Here is a 20,361-nt window from a genome sequence, read left to right as displayed (position 1 = left end):
TATCTGTATTATAAGGTGATGAAGTTAGTGAAAAGCAGACTTTTTTATGTCTAAGCTACACCTAAACTCCCTTGCAAGTTACAACAATGTGAGGTCTAAGTATATCAAGTAAGATAAAGTAACAAAAATATTATAAAAGATACTATACATAAATAGCAAAAACAAACAAAAAGAATTTTAAAACGAAGTAAAGAAAAGAAGTAAATTGGAAAAGGGAATTTGTATTCAGGGAACTTTGTGTCCACCTACTTATTCTCACTAAATGTGTGGGGGTTTTTTTTAGTGTAAATAATTGGAATAATAGAACTGTCTACCATAAGTTGGTTATTTGGATTCCATAAGGTAATATGCAGTACTCTCACAACTATAAAACGCTACATACAAATTAAGTAAAATTTTTACATAGTCCTGCTCTGTAATTACAAATGATCTTTTAAAAATAACTGAGTAGATGAAAATAATTAGAAACAGTCCTGTTAACTCAGATAGGAAAGTAATTGCATGGATATTTTAACATAATAATGAAAAAAAGTATTCTGCACATCTAGTTTACTTCTCACATTATGTTAAATCAATCTTATAATTAATTTTCATTTTCTTCTTGATATGGTTAAGAAATGTGTTGTTATGAGCGCTATTTCCCTAAATTTGTTGATTCTTTTCAAATCCATCGAGTAAAACAGTCTGCGTATGATTCACGAACACTGATGTTCCTATAATGATAATAAAAAAGGTTTTCTTTCTTTCAACTTTTATGAAGAATTAGTGCCCTTGCTCCCCCGCCCCATAACAATTTGCTCTCAATAATAAATACTCCAGCATGGAGTATTTGTACTGTGCAGTCCTTTGTACTGTCTGTAAGAAAGAAATTTCTAAGATGCCCACCTAACATAAATTAGAGGCATTCTGTCCCTGGGCTATGATTTCAATGTGAGGAGTTACTGGATACTTTTGTGAACCTTCTGTTGTTCTCTAGTGCTTCAAACTAAGGATACAAGCAGAAAGCCAAGTTTTTAACTGAATGTTCCCTTTTGTTGCTTTCACCTTGCAGTAGTCTTAATAGGATTTCTCTCTGGATTGCTTTTTTGCAGTATTACTACTCGGTCAAGGATATTTCGGTTGGAGGGATGTGCATCTGCTATGGTCATGCCAGGGCTTGTCCACTTGATCCAGTGACAAATGTATGTATATTTATAGGATGCTTTGGTAAAATGAAGCTTTGAACTGTAAAATGCTTCATGAGAAGCTTTGCTGACAGGGACGCTGTGAATGGGTATCAGACCCCCACTTAACAGAAAGCCGTGCCAGGGTGAAATAGAGCTGGCAGGTAGGATGATAGACTTTGAAGGCAGCCATCGCAGTATCAGAAAACAAATTAGTTTTCTTCCAAAAAGGCTCCAAACTGGTCTATATATTTTGAAACCTTTCTAGCTATGACAGCCAGCTGTATGATTTAGCTTTAAAGAACTCCTGTCATCAATCAACCTGACCCTTTCTTTTAAGAATTTTCATCAAAAAAATTAATGCAAACAAATGAAAAATGTACATGGAAATAAATCTAAATGACCATGGAACCGGAGGCTGAGGTAGGACAGGGGCAGGAAGGAAGAGAGTATTCAAGAGAGCTTGAAACCACCAGGTCAGAAAATGCTGGAATGGTTTTGGGTTGAATTTTTCATTAATGACAATGGACTAAATGAACATAACCTAAAAAAGAAGATGAATGAGCATCTGTTTTTCTCAGTCATAAATAAACTGGTGAAATAGAAAATCACCCACTTTATAGTGTATGGAAGAAATGTATTCAATAGTAAGATCAGTGAATGTAGCTACATATGTAAAGATTTCTTTTCCTACTAAAACTGTAATGCAAATGGTATTTCTCAAATAGTATTAGTTTTCTGACTAATGCATCATAGTATTACCTCCTCGGGAAGATTCAAACCCCTGGCATATTTTTCTGGGCAAGGTTGTGGTCCTGCTTTCTTCAGAGTGTGGGCACTGTCTATCACGGGTATTGATGAGCAGTATTTCCCAAGCTTTGAGAGATCAGGTGGCAGCTTTGGAGGGCCAGTTCCATGTGATGAAATAAGACTGTACTCAAAACACACACAGACAGGAGATTCAGGCTTGGGGTATTAGATTTCTATTCTATTCATGCCCCTCCATGCCTAGGAATCGACTCTTTCCCCTCTTCCTACACCAAATGTTAATTGTACTTTGAGGGAATCCTTAAAATGGATACATCCCACCCAGAAGACCTGTGGATCTCAGGAATCAGAGAAGGGATTCTAGTCTTCTAGACTACTTCCAGCTGGTCCTCTTCTCTCTTCTATGTCTGAGCCCAGTGATTCCAGAGCCAGCCTGGATCTCCCTCCCTAAGCTGGTGTTGATCAAATATACCCACTCCCAAGGCTGGCACCTCTTCCTTCCCAGACTGACGGGAGTTTTAGATTTTGGTACATAGTCTTGATGTTTCCTTTTCTCTTCATTCTGCCTTTCAGGGGAAGCCTCTCATTTATGGTTCCAAAGAATGCTGAAAGTATGCTTTTTCCCCATTTTTTGACTAGAAATCCCGCTGTGAATGTGAGCATAACACGTGTGGTGATAGCTGTGATCAGTGCTGTCCTGGATTTCATCAGAAACCATGGAGAGCAGGCACTTTTCTGACCAAAACTGAATGTGAAGGTATGTTCTGACAAGCCAGCACCATGGGTAATCCTTCCTTCCCTATCACAGGTGATATAAACATGTGCTGATTTCAGGTGAGCGCATATTTCCAGTTCATATAATTTATCCAAGACAGTAGCCGGTACGCTCTTTTACCCTCCTGTTTTAGAGTTTTCAAGTTTTTTTTTTTAATTTGACAAATATTTACAAAACACCCACGAATTTACCACTGTGTGAGAATAATGAGAAATAGATAAAAGCATAGTATACACTTACTGTCATCAGGGGTGAATCTGAAGCTTACAGCATAATATATATATACAAATGTAAATAAACATTCAATAAAACCTACAGGGTATAGAGATTAACCTTCTAAACACGTATGTTTATAAAATGGTTCTGAAACCAGTATAGCTCCAGATCCTTCTGCCTGTTCCCTTTGTAGTTCCTCCCCTAAATAGCTCAGGTAAATAGTAAATAGCTTTTGAGTACCCATCATCTAATAAATGGAGAAAAACCAGAGGGAAGAGATCAGACCCTACAGGTTAGAGTCAGTTTGTTATCTGGGAAAGAAAGGACTCTGATTCATTAGTTATACTTATTAAAGGGTAGTGTTTGGGGGCAGTAGCTGGGAAGAATAGGAGAGTAAAACGTAACAGAGAGAAGGCAAGAAGTCAAATTTGTGGAGAAAGAATATTTATTTTAATAATAGGCATTAATATTTTAACTGTGTGGTTTCACATTAATAACGGTATAAAATGCTACTATTAGAAATGGTATCAGTGACAATCATTAGCATAAACTACGCTATAGTAATTATTGGACAGTGACAACCAAGAAAAAGCCGGTAATGAAAAACCATAAAAGAACTGGCTATGCAAACATTTGCCAACAAATACTCATTTATACTTTAATATTATCACTTTTGAAGTTTTCCCTGAAGGGAAGTACCCAAGAAAGGTAGCAGATGACTTTGTAGCCTAATATGGCCAACTGTCCCAACACAGTGACAGGGAAGCTAGAGAAACTTCTGTTTCTGGAGATCTGTTCAGGCCAAGACGAGACCGAAAAACAAAGGCTTCTGCTGAACTATAAATCCGAACTAGCCAGAAAGCCCAATTGTATTGAATTCAAATATTAATATTTTAGTGAATCAGTCCTAATCACATTTTTTCAGTTCAGTAGGTGTATGTGGTCACCAAAACAGGCTTGGTAGCCATTTTAAACCAATACCAACCTTATGTATTTATTGAATAAAAATATTTATCAGGTATCATGTGTCAGACAAGATACGTCCTTAAAATTATTGAATTGTAGCAGACTTTAATCATAAAATATTCCCCAAACATAAAATACATTTTCTTTTCAGTTTAAGATTCTGCCTATCCTATCAATGTCTTGAGTCCCTTCATTTTCTGCACATATCTCTTTTGCCTTTTGAGTTGTGTCTGAGTGCTTGTGAAGATATTTCGGTTTAGAAATCACTCATTGTTACTGAGATGTATCTGAGGGAATGGGCCACCACTACCCAGTGTTGTAAGGGGGGTGGGTAGCAGATGCCCAGCCCTTGTTTTTTATCATCTGCCCCCAACCCCATTCCTGACAATCCCTCAGGATCTCCACAGCTTGTCCCGACAAGAGCAGACATTCATTCCTAAGACTGAATTTAAGTTAAATGACACCATGAATATCTCTTCTCAAACTTCCTTAAATTTAATTAATTCCTCTTCTGCTTGTAGAATATCAACAGTCACACGTGGAACTTTTGAGCATTTGAGGGTAGGGATTCTTCCTGTTGTCTCTAACATTCTATCACAAAGTTATCATGATGTAACGTTAAGTGGCTCTGCAGAATCCTTTACCACTCTCCACTTGTGTGTATGTGTTTAAACAAGGAAACAGAAAGGATGGATCAGACTTATTAGCAACAGGGATGGACAAAGCAACACAGAAGGAAATTTCCACTTGCTGCTATATACATTTTTATAAAATAGTGTTATTATAAAACAATTTTATCTTTCTTTGTGGAAGAGATGGGAGGTTGTATTTCCAAACTGAGAAAATAATTTCTTTTTTTGAAATCCACAAATTAAAGATAGGGGTCTTAACCATAAAACCTTGTATAAATATTGTGCTTTTGGCAATGTACACATTTGTAAAAGCTTATATGAAAATTTTATTTTCCAAGTTGAATTGTGTTCCATTCACCTCTTAATATTTAGAAAAATCCTGCAACGTGACAAATCCCTCTATAAAATGAATAACTGCCTTCTAATTCATTTGAATTTAATTTCGACTTTTATCAGTCTAGCTTATTTGAGGCAGGTTATATCTCTACAGTGCAAAGGATATGTATTCCATTGCTAAGCCTGTACTAACAGACAGTTTCTATCATGTGTCTTGGACATTCTATGAAATAACAAACTGCTGATGACAGAGTGAAAAATGGCTCTTTGTGAGTAGGTATTATCCATGTCCTCTAAGGCTATAGATGAAAGCTGTGCAGGCCCAGGACCTTTAAACAGCAGCCAAGGCTGTAGGAAAGGGCCCTCATACATGGAGTGTGAAAAGGACTGCTCCTCAGGCATCAGTCTTTACCTGCATTAGCTCATGGTTATAAGTACAGTCAGCAATACTAGTTCTAAATAATGTGAGAATAAATTTGTATTCCTCTGTATTTCCCTCTAGTTGTACTTATAGCAGAAATCTTGACTATTTCTTGCAATATAGTTTTACAAGATTTTTGAGAATTCTTGTGCATTGTCCTAAAGATATAAAACTGCTTATGATGCCTAGTGATTTCTATTTGTGACTACATGTCCCCTAGAATACATTTTGAAAACTCTCCACTAATATAGCAAGAGTACTATATCTTAAATCAAAAGCCAACAAGGTGAAGAAGATATTTGCAACAAACAAGAAAAGGAGATAATATCCTTACTATATGAAGAGATCTTCCATAGCAATAAGAAAAAAATTCAAAACAACCTGTTAAAAATGAGCAAGGATCAAAACAGACATTGCTCAGGAAAAAAATATGATATAACCATATAAAGAAATGATCACACTTATTTATAATTAAGGAAATATCCATTAAAACAATAATAGTACTTTTTTTAAAACTTACCAAAGTGTTCATTCATTCACTCAACATATGTTTGAATGCTCACCGAATGGAAAATGTTGGTAATACACAGTTTTGATGAGGCTGTGGGGAAACAGTTTTATCCTATCTATCGGAGGGAGAGTAATCTGACATAGCATTTGCAGAGGGAATTTTTTCAAGTTAATTAAAATTAAAATTTCCCATGCCCCTTGACTAGAAATTGCACTTGCAGGAATTTAATCTGTAGATGGACTTGGATAGCTGTACAGGACGTTTTATGATCCTTGTCTTTAGTACCCAATTGCTAATACCACTGCTACTGACATTTACAGGGCTGAGTATTTACTGTCTCAGGCGTTCTGCTAGATGATCTGCATTCTCACCACAACCTAAGAGTTAAGTACCAAAATGACGCTAAGACTTGAACTGTCTCCTCAAAGTCACTCAGCTGGCAAATGGGGAGCCGTCTAACACCAGACCCCCACTCCTAACCCCGACCTCCATTGCCCTCCTGGTAGGTACTCAGTGTTGTAAAGGAGAAATCTGGAAACAATGTAACTGCCCACTATTAGGCATCTAATTAATCAAGAAGTACCCAGTGTAGCCTTAAGGAAAACATAATACCAATAGAGAAGGAGCCATGCTATTTACTGTTAGTAAAAAGACAGTTCAGAACAGTATATAAATGTCCCCTTTTGTGGAATTAAAGAGCTGTGTGCCGCACACAGGCCCGTGCACGTGCATACACATGCACACATACGCACACACGTATAGATGTGGAAATCAATGCAAGGACACCTAAGAAACTCAACATATGAGGAAAGACATTGCATAGTATATTTTTTGCCTAGTTGCCATCCTAAAATAAATTCTACCCATTTTTCAAAGCCTTACCCAATTCTTCCTGGGGAAGTAATTTATCATTCCTCTGAACGCCTGTAATGTGATATGAAAAAGAAAAGGAGAAGAAGAGAAGGGGGTTACGAAAACATAGAGGATGAAGATGAGGGGAAGTGGAACAGGGAAAATCATTTGGGAACTTATTTATAATGCATTATGCTAATGATTTTACGTGCATTTTAAATATCCCTACCTAGTAATTACTACTGACCAATTCATGTTTTATATGGAAACTGAGCCTTAGTGAAATGAAGTTCCCTACCTCACAGGACTACTAAGGAGTGAAGAGGACACCCAAATCCAAGACTGGCACAAAATAGCGTGATCTCACCACTGAGCAAACCAGCGCTCATCTTGTCCTGATACCTTGGCACTTATCGTACAAATTTTTCTTATAACTTGAAGGGATTGTGGTAGTGGTTAGCCCTGCAGACTCTGGAGCCCGACTTCAGAGTTTGGCTTACAATACTGACTTGGTGAACTTTTACTAGTTATTTCACTTCTCTTTGCTTGAGATTCCTAATATATGAAAAGAGGTTAATAGAGTCTGTAAGTCACAAAACTATTGGAGAATTAAAATCAGTGGTAATAAATATAAAACATTTAGAACAGAATGTGGCATATAAAAAATCCCTAGGTTTTAGTTATGATTAGTAGTAAAAGAAAGGAATAACATTTGACTCTTGAACAACATGGATTTGAACTGCAAGGGTCCACTTATAGGCGGATTTCTTTCACTAAATGCAGACAACAGTGCTACAGTACTACACAATCCGTGGTTGGTTGAATTGGGGGATGAGAAACCAAGGACAGGGAGGGCTGACTGCAAAGTTATGCTCTAATTTTCCATTGTGCAGAGGATTGGTACCCTTAACTCCTGCATTATTCAAGGGTCAAGTGTATATACTAAGCATCCTTTTTACCCGTAGTATCTAACACAGAGGTTCACATATAATAATTATTCATTACAGATTACATGGATGTTAATCATTCAGTACCATAGTTCAGTAATTTGTTTGTCGTGATAGGAAATTGTAGGGTGAATTATATGAAATATCAGTTTTGTAAGATAAAATCAGTCAAATATTGGCAATTTCATATGCTTCAGCTTAATTTATGTTTTAACTATTTCAAGTTCCATTAAAACATGCAAATTTATTAATATGTCTAATAAATCTAAGTACTTTCTAGAGACCTTTGTATTGATTATATATATATACATATATAATGTAATATAATTTTCCATATGGTATAAAAATCTCTTATGTAACAAAATATTATTTTTAAGTATATCTCAAATTAATGTCTATAAATTTATTTTTCCCTAATGTAGCCTGCAATTGTCATGGGAAAGCTGAAGAATGCTATTATGATGAAAATGTTGCCAGAAGAAATCTGAGTTTAAATATACATGGAAAGTACATTGGAGGGGGTGTGTGCATTAATTGTACTGGAAACACTGCTGGCATAAATTGTGAGACATGCATTGATGGTTTCTTCAGACCCAAAGGGGTAAAGTATGCTTTTTCTTTCATTAAGTGTTATTTTGGCTTTTTCAGACAGAGATGTATTATAGGGAAAAATAATTTTGATAGCTTCTCTAAATAATTGGACTTCACATTCTCAAAGGTGACTAGAGATATTTCATAGTAGAAACTGTATAAATCTTTCAGGATGTGATATAAAATATTTCCATCTCTCCAGAAAGTCCCATTGTGCCTCATTCCAGTCAATCACCACCCCCAGGCAAACTCTGTTCTGATTTTTAGAGCATAAATTAGTTTTGCCTCTTAGTGAATTTCCTAAAAAAGAAATCATAAAGTACATAAAATTGTTGGTCTTCCTTTCACTCAATTTAACATGTTAAGATTTATTCATGTTGTACACATCAGTAGTTATTTCTTTTAAAAAAATTGCTAAGGAGTAGTCCTTTGCGTGAACATATCTTAATTTTTAATCCATTCTCCTGTTGGTGGATATTTGGGTCATTTCCAGTTTTTGGTTAGCTCCTATAAAACAGTTTTATGTGAGTCTTTTTGTGGTCATGTGTTATTAACCTTGTGTAAATATCTAGGAGTAGAGTACTTGCTTCACAGGATAGATATATGTTTGACTTTATAAGATACTGACAACATTTTGTCAAGTTAGTAATACTGTTTTACATGTTCACCAAAAGTGTATGTAAATTCTAGTTCTTCCACATTATCTGTTATTTGGTCTTGACTATCTTTTTGAATTAGCCATTCTAGTAGATGTGGGTGTAGTAGGTATGGCAAGTGGGTACTAGGCAATCACTAAGTCATTCCCATCAATGCTTGGTGCTACAGCAGATCTTCTATTATGAATTTACAGCAGATCCCATGGATTAAATTCTTATTTTAAGTGTTTATTGGCTATTCCTATATCTTCTCTTGTGAAGTATTTCTTCAAGTCAAGAAATTGTTCTTTTTTATTCTAGAAATGTATAATTTTAACTTTCAGGGCTATGGCCCATCTCAAGTTAATCTTTGTGTAGGGTATGAAATAATGATTGAGATCTATGTGGTTCATCTGTTGTTCCAGCACCATTTTTGGAAAAATACTTTCTTTTTCTCTTTTGAATTGTTTTGAGGCATTTTTTGAAAACCAGTTGATCTTTTGGGTCAACATCTGGAGCCCCAGTTCTGTTCCATGGATATATTTGTCCATCTTTCTGCTAATGGCACACTATCTTGATGACTTTAGCTTTTTTTTTTTTTTTTTTGCGGTACGCGGGCCTCTCACTGTTGTGGCCTCTCCCGTTGCGGAGCACAGGCTCCGGACGCGCAGGCTCAGCGGCCATGGCTCACGGGCCCAGCCGCTCCGCAGCATGCAGGACCCTCTTAGACCGGGGCATGAACCCGTGTCCCCTGCATCGGCAGGCGGACTCCCAACCCCTGCACCACCAGGGAAGCCCGATAACTTTAGCTTTAATAAAACTAGAATTCAGAAACATATGTGCACTAACTTTATTCTTCCTTTTGAAGATTGTTTTGGCTATAGTAGTTTCTTTACATTTCCATGCAAATTTTAGAATCAACTTCTCAATGACAGAAATATTAGTTGGGATTGTTGTATAGAATCTAAATGCAAATATGGAGAGAACTAACACTTTAACAATATTGAGTCTTCCAGTCAATGAATATAGTATATCTCTTCACTTATTTCTGTCTTCTTTAATTATTCATATCAGTGTTTTCAGTGTAGAGATCTTGCATGTCTTTTGTTAATTTTGTATAATTTCCTTCTGCCTGAAGAACTTCCTTTAGCTTTTTTTTAAAAATAGGGCAAGAATTGATGGTGACAATTTCTCTCAGGTTTATTTCATCGGAAAATGTCTTTATTCTACCCTTATTACTGAAGTATATTTTCATTACATGGAGAGAGATGTTTGTTTTTCTTTCAGTACTTTAAAGATACGGTATTTTCTTGGATTTCCCTGGTGGCGCAGTGGTTAAGAATCTGCCTGCCAATGCAGGGGACATGGGTTTGAGCCCTGGGCCGGGAAGATCCCACAGGCCTCGGAGCTGCTAATCCCGTGAGCCACAACTACTGAGACTGCGTGCCACACTACTGAAGCCCACGTGCCTAGAGCTCATGCTCCACAACAAGAGAAGCCACCACAATGAGAAGCCTGCTCACCACGACTAGAGAAAAGCCTGCACGCAGCAATGGAGACCCAACACAGACAAAAATAAAATAAATAAAATAAATAAATTTATTAAAAAAATAAAGATACAGTATTTTCTGGATTTCACTTATTCTAATGAGAAGGCAGCCATCATTTGCATTTTTTTCTTCTATATATAATGTGTCTTTAACTCTCTGACTGATTTCAAGATATCCTCTTTTTATTTGCCTTTTAGCAGCCAAAACATGTATTGGCAAACTATGACCTCTAGATCAAATTTGGCCCATGGCCTATATCTATATGGCCTGTGAACAAATAATTTTTTTTTACATTTGTAAAAGTTTGTTAAAAGAAAAAAAAGAAAGAGGCAGAGGAGAAGGAGGGGAGTAGAAAAAGGAGAGGAAGGGAAAGGAGATGGAACGAAAATGAAAAGAACAACAAAAAAATTAAGGAAAAGAAGAAGAACAAGATGAACAAGAACTAGGTGGAAGAGGTGGAGGAGAGAAGGAGGAGGAAGAGAAGAAACAAACCTTATGTGCCTTACAAAGCCTACAGTTTTAGTTACAGAAAAGATTTTCCAATTTCAGAATTGGACCATGTGTATCTAAATGTGGCTTTCTTTGTGCTTACCTTCTTGGCTACTGAGCTTCTTGTAATTATAAATTGAGATTTTATACCACATTTTGGAAATTTTAAGCCATTATTTCTTTAAAAATTTTTTTGAACCATGCTCTCTCTTCCCCTTTTGTGACTCCAACTGCATACAGGTCAGGTTGCTGGACTGTGTCCTATAGGTTATTGAGTCTGTGGTAAATAAAATTTGTTTTGTTCTTCAGATTGGATAAATTCTATTTATCTGTAATTAGGTATACTACCTTTCTCCCTGCGATCACTTACCTGCTGCTAAGCATATCCAGTTAATTTTTTCATTGAGATATTTTATTTTCAGCTTTACAGACTTACTGTGTTTTTTGTAATTTCCATTTCTCTGCTGAAATAATCCATGTGTTTACTCCTTATGAACATTATTTCCTTTATATTCTTGGGCATATATACAGACCTGTACAAGTCCTTGTCTGCTAATTTCAATACTTGGGACACCTCAGGGTCTGTTTTTATTGACTTGCTGTTTCTTGAATAAGGACCACACCTTCATTTTTCTCCTCGTGTCTAGTAATTTATAATTTACACAGGACATTGAGGATGATACAGTGTAGAGACAAGATTTTGTTGTCTTCTTCCAAAGATTTGTGAATTTTGTTTTAATAGGTGATCAACTTACTGACTAATCACTATTAAACTGAGGAGGCTTGCTTTTATACCTTGTTAGGACAGATTAATAAAAAGCTCAGGTGTTTATCTAACCTTTCCAACTTGATTGATAAAGTCTTGTTTCTGTTCACTTTATGGTGTGTAGACTGGAAAATTTTACTCAGATCATTTAGCTTTCCAGCTGTTGCTATCCACTGAGCTCCTTGGAGTCCCCTGATTTAATGTACAATTAAAGGATCAGTTAAGAATTGAGGGGTATTGATATGCAAATTTTGTTGTTACCCTTATATGAACATGGATCTCATCTACTGTATTTTCTTCTTTCAAATCTCAAATCCTTCTAATTTCTGCCTGCTTTTGATTATTCTCCCAAGTCCTCAAATGTTTGATTTTTATATTTTGTCCAGAATTCATAATTGTCATTTGACCATGTGCTAGACCTATACAAGACACTGTGCCATCATTAAAACTGGAAGCTTCATCAAGTTATTACAAGTTATTAAGTGAATCTGAGCCTAGATTTTGATATTTTAACACATAAATATACGTATGCTATATTGTATTAAAAATTCAAATCTTTCAGGTTCTTAATATTTGGGTAGAAATTCAGTGTGCTTTTATGAAGATATAGATAGAAAAGTTTTGTGCATTGCAAATTTTATAGCTAAATAACATATCTCTATGATATTCTTAAAATTATTGCCTTAAAATCTAATTTTAGATTTATCTCCTAAATACATATATTTAAGTGTTAAAATACACACACACACACACACATATAGCAGTGCTTACTTTGAGGATTGATTAGTAATCTGATTATTTTAATAAAATTAAAAATCAAGTATAAAGTAGATTAATTTATAAAATCTCTTATGTTAGGACTTGTTCCTGATCAGCAGTCTGATTCAGGCAGATTTTCCCAATTACCACAAAGAAGGATAACAAATTAAGAGGCTTTGGTTTACTCAAGCTCATCATTGGAATCATAAATCATATTTATAAGAGCTAAGAATCTATCCTAAAGAAATGTAGTGCTATATGCCCACAGAGAGTTTTGTTTTGTTTTTCTTCATGTCTTGGTTTTCTCTTGGTTAGAAAGCCCTCCTCCCAATTCCACTCTCAAATTGCTACTCATACTTCAAGCTCCAGTCTAAATGTCACTTTTTCTGTGAAACATTGCTTGACTTCATTGTGTTATTACTCTCTCTTCTTTTGCCCCAGAACGCGCTGCTTGTGTGTCTGTTTTATCACTTTGCACATTCTATTTAATCAATATCTTTCAAGTCTGCTATTCCTGTAAGCTTCTTTAAGGCAGAAATCAGGCCTTATCTGTGCTTTGCACAGTCCTTACCTCATAATAGGAAGTGAATGAAGGGGTCTTAAACAAATGATGATTTTGAAACTGATCTGTGGATATAGTTGATTGAATTCTATCAGACATGTAAATATTTCTCTACTTGTGAAACTTTGACTTATATTAGCAAACAGGTTTTCATTTATCAATTAAACCTAGATATATACATATATAAAACTGTATTTTATTGGAGAAACATATATATATACTTATATACACAATTTTATATATGTATTCAGAGTTTTTTAGTATTTCCTAGGCAAAGAATTGTTTATTTTTTTTTTGTTCTTATCCTATTGCATCTTGAAAATAAATATTGTATATTTGGTACATTAGCACAGTCTAGGTGTGTTTAATTAAAATATTCTAACATTAAAAACTACTAGTTGTACTGTGTATTTAATGTATGTGAGGAATCTTATGAGATGCTTTATTCCTCTTAATTTTAATTTAATAACATCACTAAAGTTTCTACTATTATCCTCATATTATCAGGAAGTAAGTAAATTGCAGGAGGCCACATAGCCAGTAAGTGGACACAGTGGGATATGAGCTCAAGCCTTCCTAATTACAGAGCCTACATTGTTTCCCCCCAGATTATGCTGCCTCCTGAGAAAGTCAAATTTTTAACGTAAATATTTAACATCTTTTTCAAGCACCAAATATACATTTCTATTTAATTAGCTATATCATGATCAATGTAAAAAGTTTTTGAAAAATTAATTTGGGGAAAAATTACTAATTTTGAACTATGTTGTAATAAAACAGTAAGGAAGATTTTATTATGGAATGTATATTTCTCTAATATTCTAATGTTCTCTATATAAGCAAACATTGTTCTTTTTGTTTGTAATGATAATGATACTGTGATTATAAAAGAAAGATGCATACTGAAATGTGTAGGGATTAAAAGACTCTTTATTGGGGATTTTCTTTAAAAACTTCAGCAAAGAATAAAATGTGATGAATCATATAGCAAAATCTTGATAATTGTTGAATCTAGGTAACAAATATTTAGTAGTTTATTATGCTATCCTCTTTATTTCTGTGTATCCACTTAGATGAAATGGATTTTAGAAAATGCAAACATATAATAAAGAAAATTTCTTATATTATCATTTTCTAAATATAATTTATTATTATTTATTAAAATGTTCTTTAAAGTCTTGCTGAATGGAAAAATTTACTGTTTTTAAAACAGAATTTTAATATTTTTCTTAGATATCTCCAAATTATCCAAGACCATGCCAGCCATGCCATTGTGACCCAGTTGGTTCCTTAAGTGAAGTCTGTGTCAAGGATGAAAAACGTGCTCAACGAGGTGAGAGCTATAGTAGAAGGCCGTTGTTCTGATGAAAGGACAACTAAAGCCAAGTGTGATTATTTTCAGAAGATGGAATAAATTTATTCTTTTTTTTTTTTGGCTGCGTTGGGTCTTTGTTGCTGCGCGCGGGCTTTTTTCTCTAGTTGCGGTGAGTGGGGCTATTCTTTGCTGCGGTGCGCAGGCTTCTCATTGCGGTGGCTTCTCTTGTTGTGGAGCACAGGCTCTAGGTGTGCGGGCTTCAGTAGTTGAAACATCCAGGGTCAGTAGTTGCGGCACGTGGGCCGCAGAGCACATGGACTCAGTATAAATTTATTCTTACAGCTATCAATGTCCCCTACAGGAAGCAGTTTTTAATTCATCTCAATAATTATGTTTGTTTAATTATACTTTAAAAGCAAGAAAAGTTGAATCATTTGTTTTGCATTAGTATACGTGTGTGTGTATATATATATATATATACACACACATATATACATATTTACATATCTATATATATATCTTCTAGTCTATTATAAATCTGTGGTGTATGTAATTTTTTGACATCTTGCTATTTATTATATTGCTTTGTAGCATGTATGATTTCTAGGGTGAAATGACAGTGTTCTTTGAGGGATGTGTGTGCTACAATGGGAAGAGCGAATAGATGAGATCACAGACTGAGATGTAGTTAATAATACAGAAAGTGAGAAGTCTACATAAAGGACTGTAAAAGGCAGTAGGAATGAGATAATGAAGGGAAAGAGGCTGACATTAATTTAAGACAAAACCTTCTTTGAGGATTGAAATTCACGATGAACTCCAAACATTAAGTAATCAAATGCCAAATTAACTCTTTGATGTAAAATGTTTAAGAACTACTTCCAGGAAAGTTGCTTGCCAAAGTAGAAAATTCATAGAATATATCTGGAACTGTTTCTTTATATTTCTAAGACTGGATTCTTCTCTTCTGTGGAAAGACTAAAATAAATCATGGCTATGCTATAGGCTTTTTCCCCGAAAGACCTTCTATTTGAAAGACTGGCAATATTTCTTTGGCACAGTTTAGCTTACCTGCTTTCTTTACAAAACTATTTGATTATCTGTTTAAGCCTTAAAGTCTTAAATCTTAAAAGATTAAAAAATGATTATTTAAAAACTCAAATGGTGAATTATTGATGTCACTTTTCATTTTATGGTCCCTTATCTTTTTATGGTAGCAACTGAATCACATTATTTTGAGCAATGTAATTTAATTTTATCCCCTGAGTTTAAAATGGTAGGTATTTTGTTGTTGAAAAAAGTGACTACAAAAAAAAAAAGTAGAAAAATGAGTATTCAATGCAGTGGTAATTCAGCATAGTACTCTTATTAACATTTGTATGTTAACTTTACATGATGAATTTTCCCCATATCCGTTCATTTCTCTGAAATCTGGTTTTAGCTCCTGAATACAGTACTCAACTTTGAATAGATATTAAGATTGTTTCTAAATTTTGTATATTTTAACCAATGCTTTAATGAAGATCTCTGGATATAAATATTTTTCAATAATTTTTTTCCTCTGTGCTCTAAATTCTTTTTTCCAAATTATGGTATAGTTGATGTACAATATTATATAAGTTACAGTTGTACAAAATAGTGATTTTTCAATTATTATAAAAACAACACATGGTCACATAAAATTTTAACAGTAGGGAAGGTAATAAAATAAACAGCAAAGTGTCCTCTTCAACTTATGCACCCCTAGTCTCATTTCCAAATTTAATCACATTGATCCTTTCCTCCTCTTAAGTTCTTTTGGAAGAACTTATCTTTCAAACAATATCTGAATAATATTCTTAGTATTTTTCATCACCATTAAATATTGCCTATTGACTGTCCATCTTGGAACACAAACATTTCATTCATATCACCTTCTTCCTACCATTCATATCTTTTTATAATTTTTTTCTTCTATGGTATTTTTAGCATGTTAAATAAAAAGCTTAAATTCCTAGTTTTTGATTTATTAAAGTTGGACTTTATCTCTTGAGGTCATACTACACAAACTGAGAAAAAGACCGTCCTTACATGCTCCCCTGATCTTCAACCTACTTGACAATATCTGTCAATTGCATCTTCACCTTTTCAAAAATTGTGTAGAGATATTTGGTTCCAGGCCAATAATTAATTTTTCTAATTTTAAATTGAAAGCAATAATCAATATTTGTAATATTATAATTAGATCCATTTTATTCAGTATGGGCTTGAGTTGAATAATTAGACATATAACCATGATACATTTTTCTCTTCCTGTTTAGTCTGATGATCTCTTTAGGAAACAGTCTCAGATGTAGTCTAGTGATTTGGATTTCTTAGTCAGAATGAATAACCAGATCATGAGAAATGATGTTCACTGTCTCATTGGCATTAACCTGATTGCTAGAGAAAAACAAATATTTTGTGTGTGAATTTTCTGTTTCCTTAATTTTCTTTTTGGTGTAAGGTTGTTTTTTTCCCTCCATAGATTTGTAAGAGCTCTAATAGTATGTCGTATTTGTTATGAACAATTTCTAGATTTTCTTTGTGTCTCATTATTATAGATAAGAATTTTTAATGTATATAATTTTAAAATTTTTATATAATAACCTATGAAAATTTAGAAAACCCACTTTAGCTATAATAATGACATGCTAAAATTATTATTCATAGCAATATTTTTCTATTGGATTTCTTACATGCCTTTATAATCCTAAAATTCTTATCTACTCCAAGTTTACACAAATTATTTATTTATTTAGTTTTTATTTCCTTTTATTCTTCCAGTTTTATTGAAATATAATTGACATACAACACTGTTCAAGGTGTTCAGTTTAATGATTTGACTTTCATACTTCATGAAATGATTACCACAATAAGTTTAGTGAACGTTCATCATCTCGTATAGATACAAAATAAAAGAAAAAGGAAAAAAAATTTTCTTGTGATGAGAACTCTTAGGATCTACTCTGTTAACAACTTTCATGTATAACATACAGCAGAGTTCATTATATTAATCAGGTTGTACATTACATCCCTTGTACTTATTTATCTTATAACTGGAAGTTTGTGCCTTTGACCACTTTCATCTTGACCACTTGATTTCTTTTTATGATACTTAATTCTTTAATCCATCTGGAATTTATTTTGGTATATTTTATAAGAAAAGTTTCTAACTGCATTTTGTTTTTCTGATAGTCTCTTTTAATTCACCTATATTTAATATTATTTTTGTTTCTTTAAACATTTAAATACAGTCCCCCCTTATCCCTGGGGGTATGTTTCAAGATTCCCAGTGGATGCCTGAAACTGCAGATGGTACCAAACCCTGCATATACGATGTTTTTTTCCTATACAGACATACCTATGATAAAGTTTAATTTATAAATTAGACACAGCAAAAGTAACAACAACTAATAATAAAATAAAAGTTATAGCAATATACTATAATAAAGTTATGTGAATGTGGTCTTTCTCTCTCAAAATATCTTTTTGTACAAATTCCATGCCTTTTTCATCTTAACCAAACACTTATCATGCCCTGTGGTCAAAACTTTTACAATTTGAGGTGCAATAGCAAAACTATCACAAATTTCTTTTTCCTTCTTCACAATTTCATAGATATAAGATTTGTTCTTATGGTAGACCTTAACAACCTCAGCATACAGTGTGTCTTTCTTAAGTTGAAAAATTTCACCTTTTCACTTAAAGGAAGCATTTCATGGCTTCTCTTTGGCATATCTGAATTGCCAGTATCACTACTCATATTTTGGGGCCATTATTAAGTAAAATAAGGGTTACTTGAACGCAAGCACTGAAAAACCTTGACAGTCAATCTGAAAACCAATATGGCTACTAAGTGCCAGTGGGATGAGATATGCTGCCAAAAGGGATGATTCACATCCTGGGCAGGATAGAGTGGGATGGTGCAAGATTTCATCACTGTACTCAGAATGGCACTTGATGTTAAACTAATGAATTGTCTGTTTCTGGAATTTTCCATTTAATATTTTTCGACCGTGTTTGACCATAGGTTAACTGAAACCATAGAAAGTGAAACCACAGATAAGACAGGACAGCTCTATGTTTATTTTTTAATTTGTATCTGTTACCAGTATTCTCTGCTATCTATTTGATTCTGCAGTTTGATTTTTCTGCTAAGTCTTTATCAGGGCCTTGTTTTCTTGTGTGTTTCATGATTGTGTGTGTGTGTGTGAGTGTGTGTGTGTGTGTGTGTGTGCGTGCGCACATACCTGTGTATTTTCTAGTTTACCCTTTCAGGATTCTTGAGTTTGTATGTAAAGTTCTCTGATATGTCCTCCTATCTTGAGTAGTACCTAGAAATTGTCTTTTGTTCCATAAAACCATGCTCTAGACTAGTTAATCAGAATTAGTCAACTTCAGGAAAGACACTGGTTTAAGGACTGGCTTACCACTCTAGAAAGTAATTTTTTTAGTTTCTGATCTCCAAGGGGTTTCTCTATTTCATAACAGCACAACCATTTTATATATATCTCTCTCTGCTAACTGTCTATCTTTAATTTCATCCTGCATAGTCAAGTGTTCTGAACAAGGAAGTCTTTATGGACATTTACTTCATAATATTTCCAGAAACAAACATTAATAGACATTGTTTATTACTTACAGTATTTCTACATTTGGTATCAAGGTCTGGAGATTTTAACATCAGAAACAAATATTAATTTGGGGGAATGCATCTGCAACCTTTATTGAACGGATTTCTTTTCCATTTGACTTATACATATGATTTAAAAAAATAAATGTATTAATGTTAAACGATACAGGCATATCTCAGAGATATTGCAAGTTCAGTTCCAGACCACTGTAATAAAGTCACACTAATTTTTGGTTACCCAGTGCATATAAGTTATGTTTACACTATACTATAGTCTCTTAAGTGTGTAATAGCATTATGTCTAAAAACACAATACCTTAATTAAAAAAATACTTCCTTGCTAAAAAATGCTAACCATCATCTGCGCCTGTAGTGAGTTGCAATTTTTTGCTGGTGGAGGGTCTTACCTTGATGTCAATGGTGGCTGACAGATCAGGGTGGTGGCTGCTGAAGGCTGGGATGGCTGCGGTAATTTCTTAATATAAGACACCAGTGAAGTTTGCCACGTGGATTGATTCTTCCTTTCATGAACAATTTCTCTGTAGCATGTAATGCTATTTGATAGTATTTTACGCACAGTAGAACTTCTTTCAAATTTGGAGTCAATCTTCTTAAACCCTGTGGCTGCTTTATCAACTAAGTTTATGTAATATTTTAAATTCTTTGTTGTCAGTTCAATAGTCTTCACAGCATCTTCACCAGGAGTAGAATCCATCTCAAGGAATCACTTTCTTTGCCCATCCAGAAGAGGCAACTCTTCATTCATTAAAATATAACATGAGGTTGTGGCAATCCAGTTCCATCTTCAGGCTCCACTTCTAATTCTATTTCTCTTGCTATTTCCACCACATCTGCAGTGACTTTCTACACTGAAGTGTTGAACCCTTCAAAGTTATCCATGAGGGTTGGAATCAACTCCTTTCCAACTCCTGTTAATGTTGATATTTTGGCCTCTTCCCATGAATCTCAAATGTTCTTAATGGCATCTAGAATGGTGAATCCTTTCCAGTAGGTTTTCAATTGACTTTGCCCAGATCCATCAGCAGAATCACTGTCTATGGCAGCTGTAACCTTAGGAAATACATATTTTTAATGATAAGACTTGAAAGTCAAAATTACTTCTTGATCCATGGGCTACAGAAAAGATGTTGTGTTAGCAGGCAGGGAAACAACATGAATTTCATTGTACATCTCCATCAGAGCTCTTGGGTGACCAGGTTCGTTGTCAAGATGATCAGTAATATTTTGAAATGAGTCTCTTTTTTTTTGAGCAATAGTCCTCAACAGTGGGCTTAAAATATTCAATAAACCATCTTAAACAGTTGTGCTATCATCCAAGTAGAGTAGATTTAGTATAAGTCTTAAGGGCCCTGGGATTTTTGGAATGGTAAATGAGCATTGACTTCATCTTAAAGTCACCAGCTGCGTTAGCCCCTAACAAGAGAGTCAGCCT

General features: G+C 34.4%; 1 protein-coding gene across 2 annotated transcripts in view; it reads left to right on the top strand.

Annotated features, from left to right (window-relative positions):
- Positions 1-20,361, top strand: part of LAMA2 (laminin subunit alpha 2) — a 591,238-nt gene that overhangs the window by 247,974 nt on the left and 322,903 nt on the right. For both annotated transcript variants that reach the window (XM_067702129.1, XM_067702128.1), the window contains exons 6-9: positions 1,092-1,181; positions 2,571-2,688; positions 8,010-8,188; positions 14,173-14,272. In XM_067702129.1, coding sequence (XP_067558230.1) covers positions 1,092-1,181; positions 2,571-2,688; positions 8,010-8,188; positions 14,173-14,272 — 487 coding nt within the window. The remainder of the gene's footprint in view (positions 1-1,091; positions 1,182-2,570; positions 2,689-8,009; positions 8,189-14,172; positions 14,273-20,361) is intronic.

Source organism: Pseudorca crassidens, chromosome 13 (assembly GCF_039906515.1).
Source record: "Pseudorca crassidens isolate mPseCra1 chromosome 13, mPseCra1.hap1, whole genome shotgun sequence".
Lineage (NCBI taxonomy): Eukaryota > Metazoa > Chordata > Mammalia > Artiodactyla > Delphinidae > Pseudorca > Pseudorca crassidens.
The sequence above is the reverse complement of the archived record's forward strand: the minus strand, read 5'-3'. Positions and strand labels throughout refer to the sequence as shown.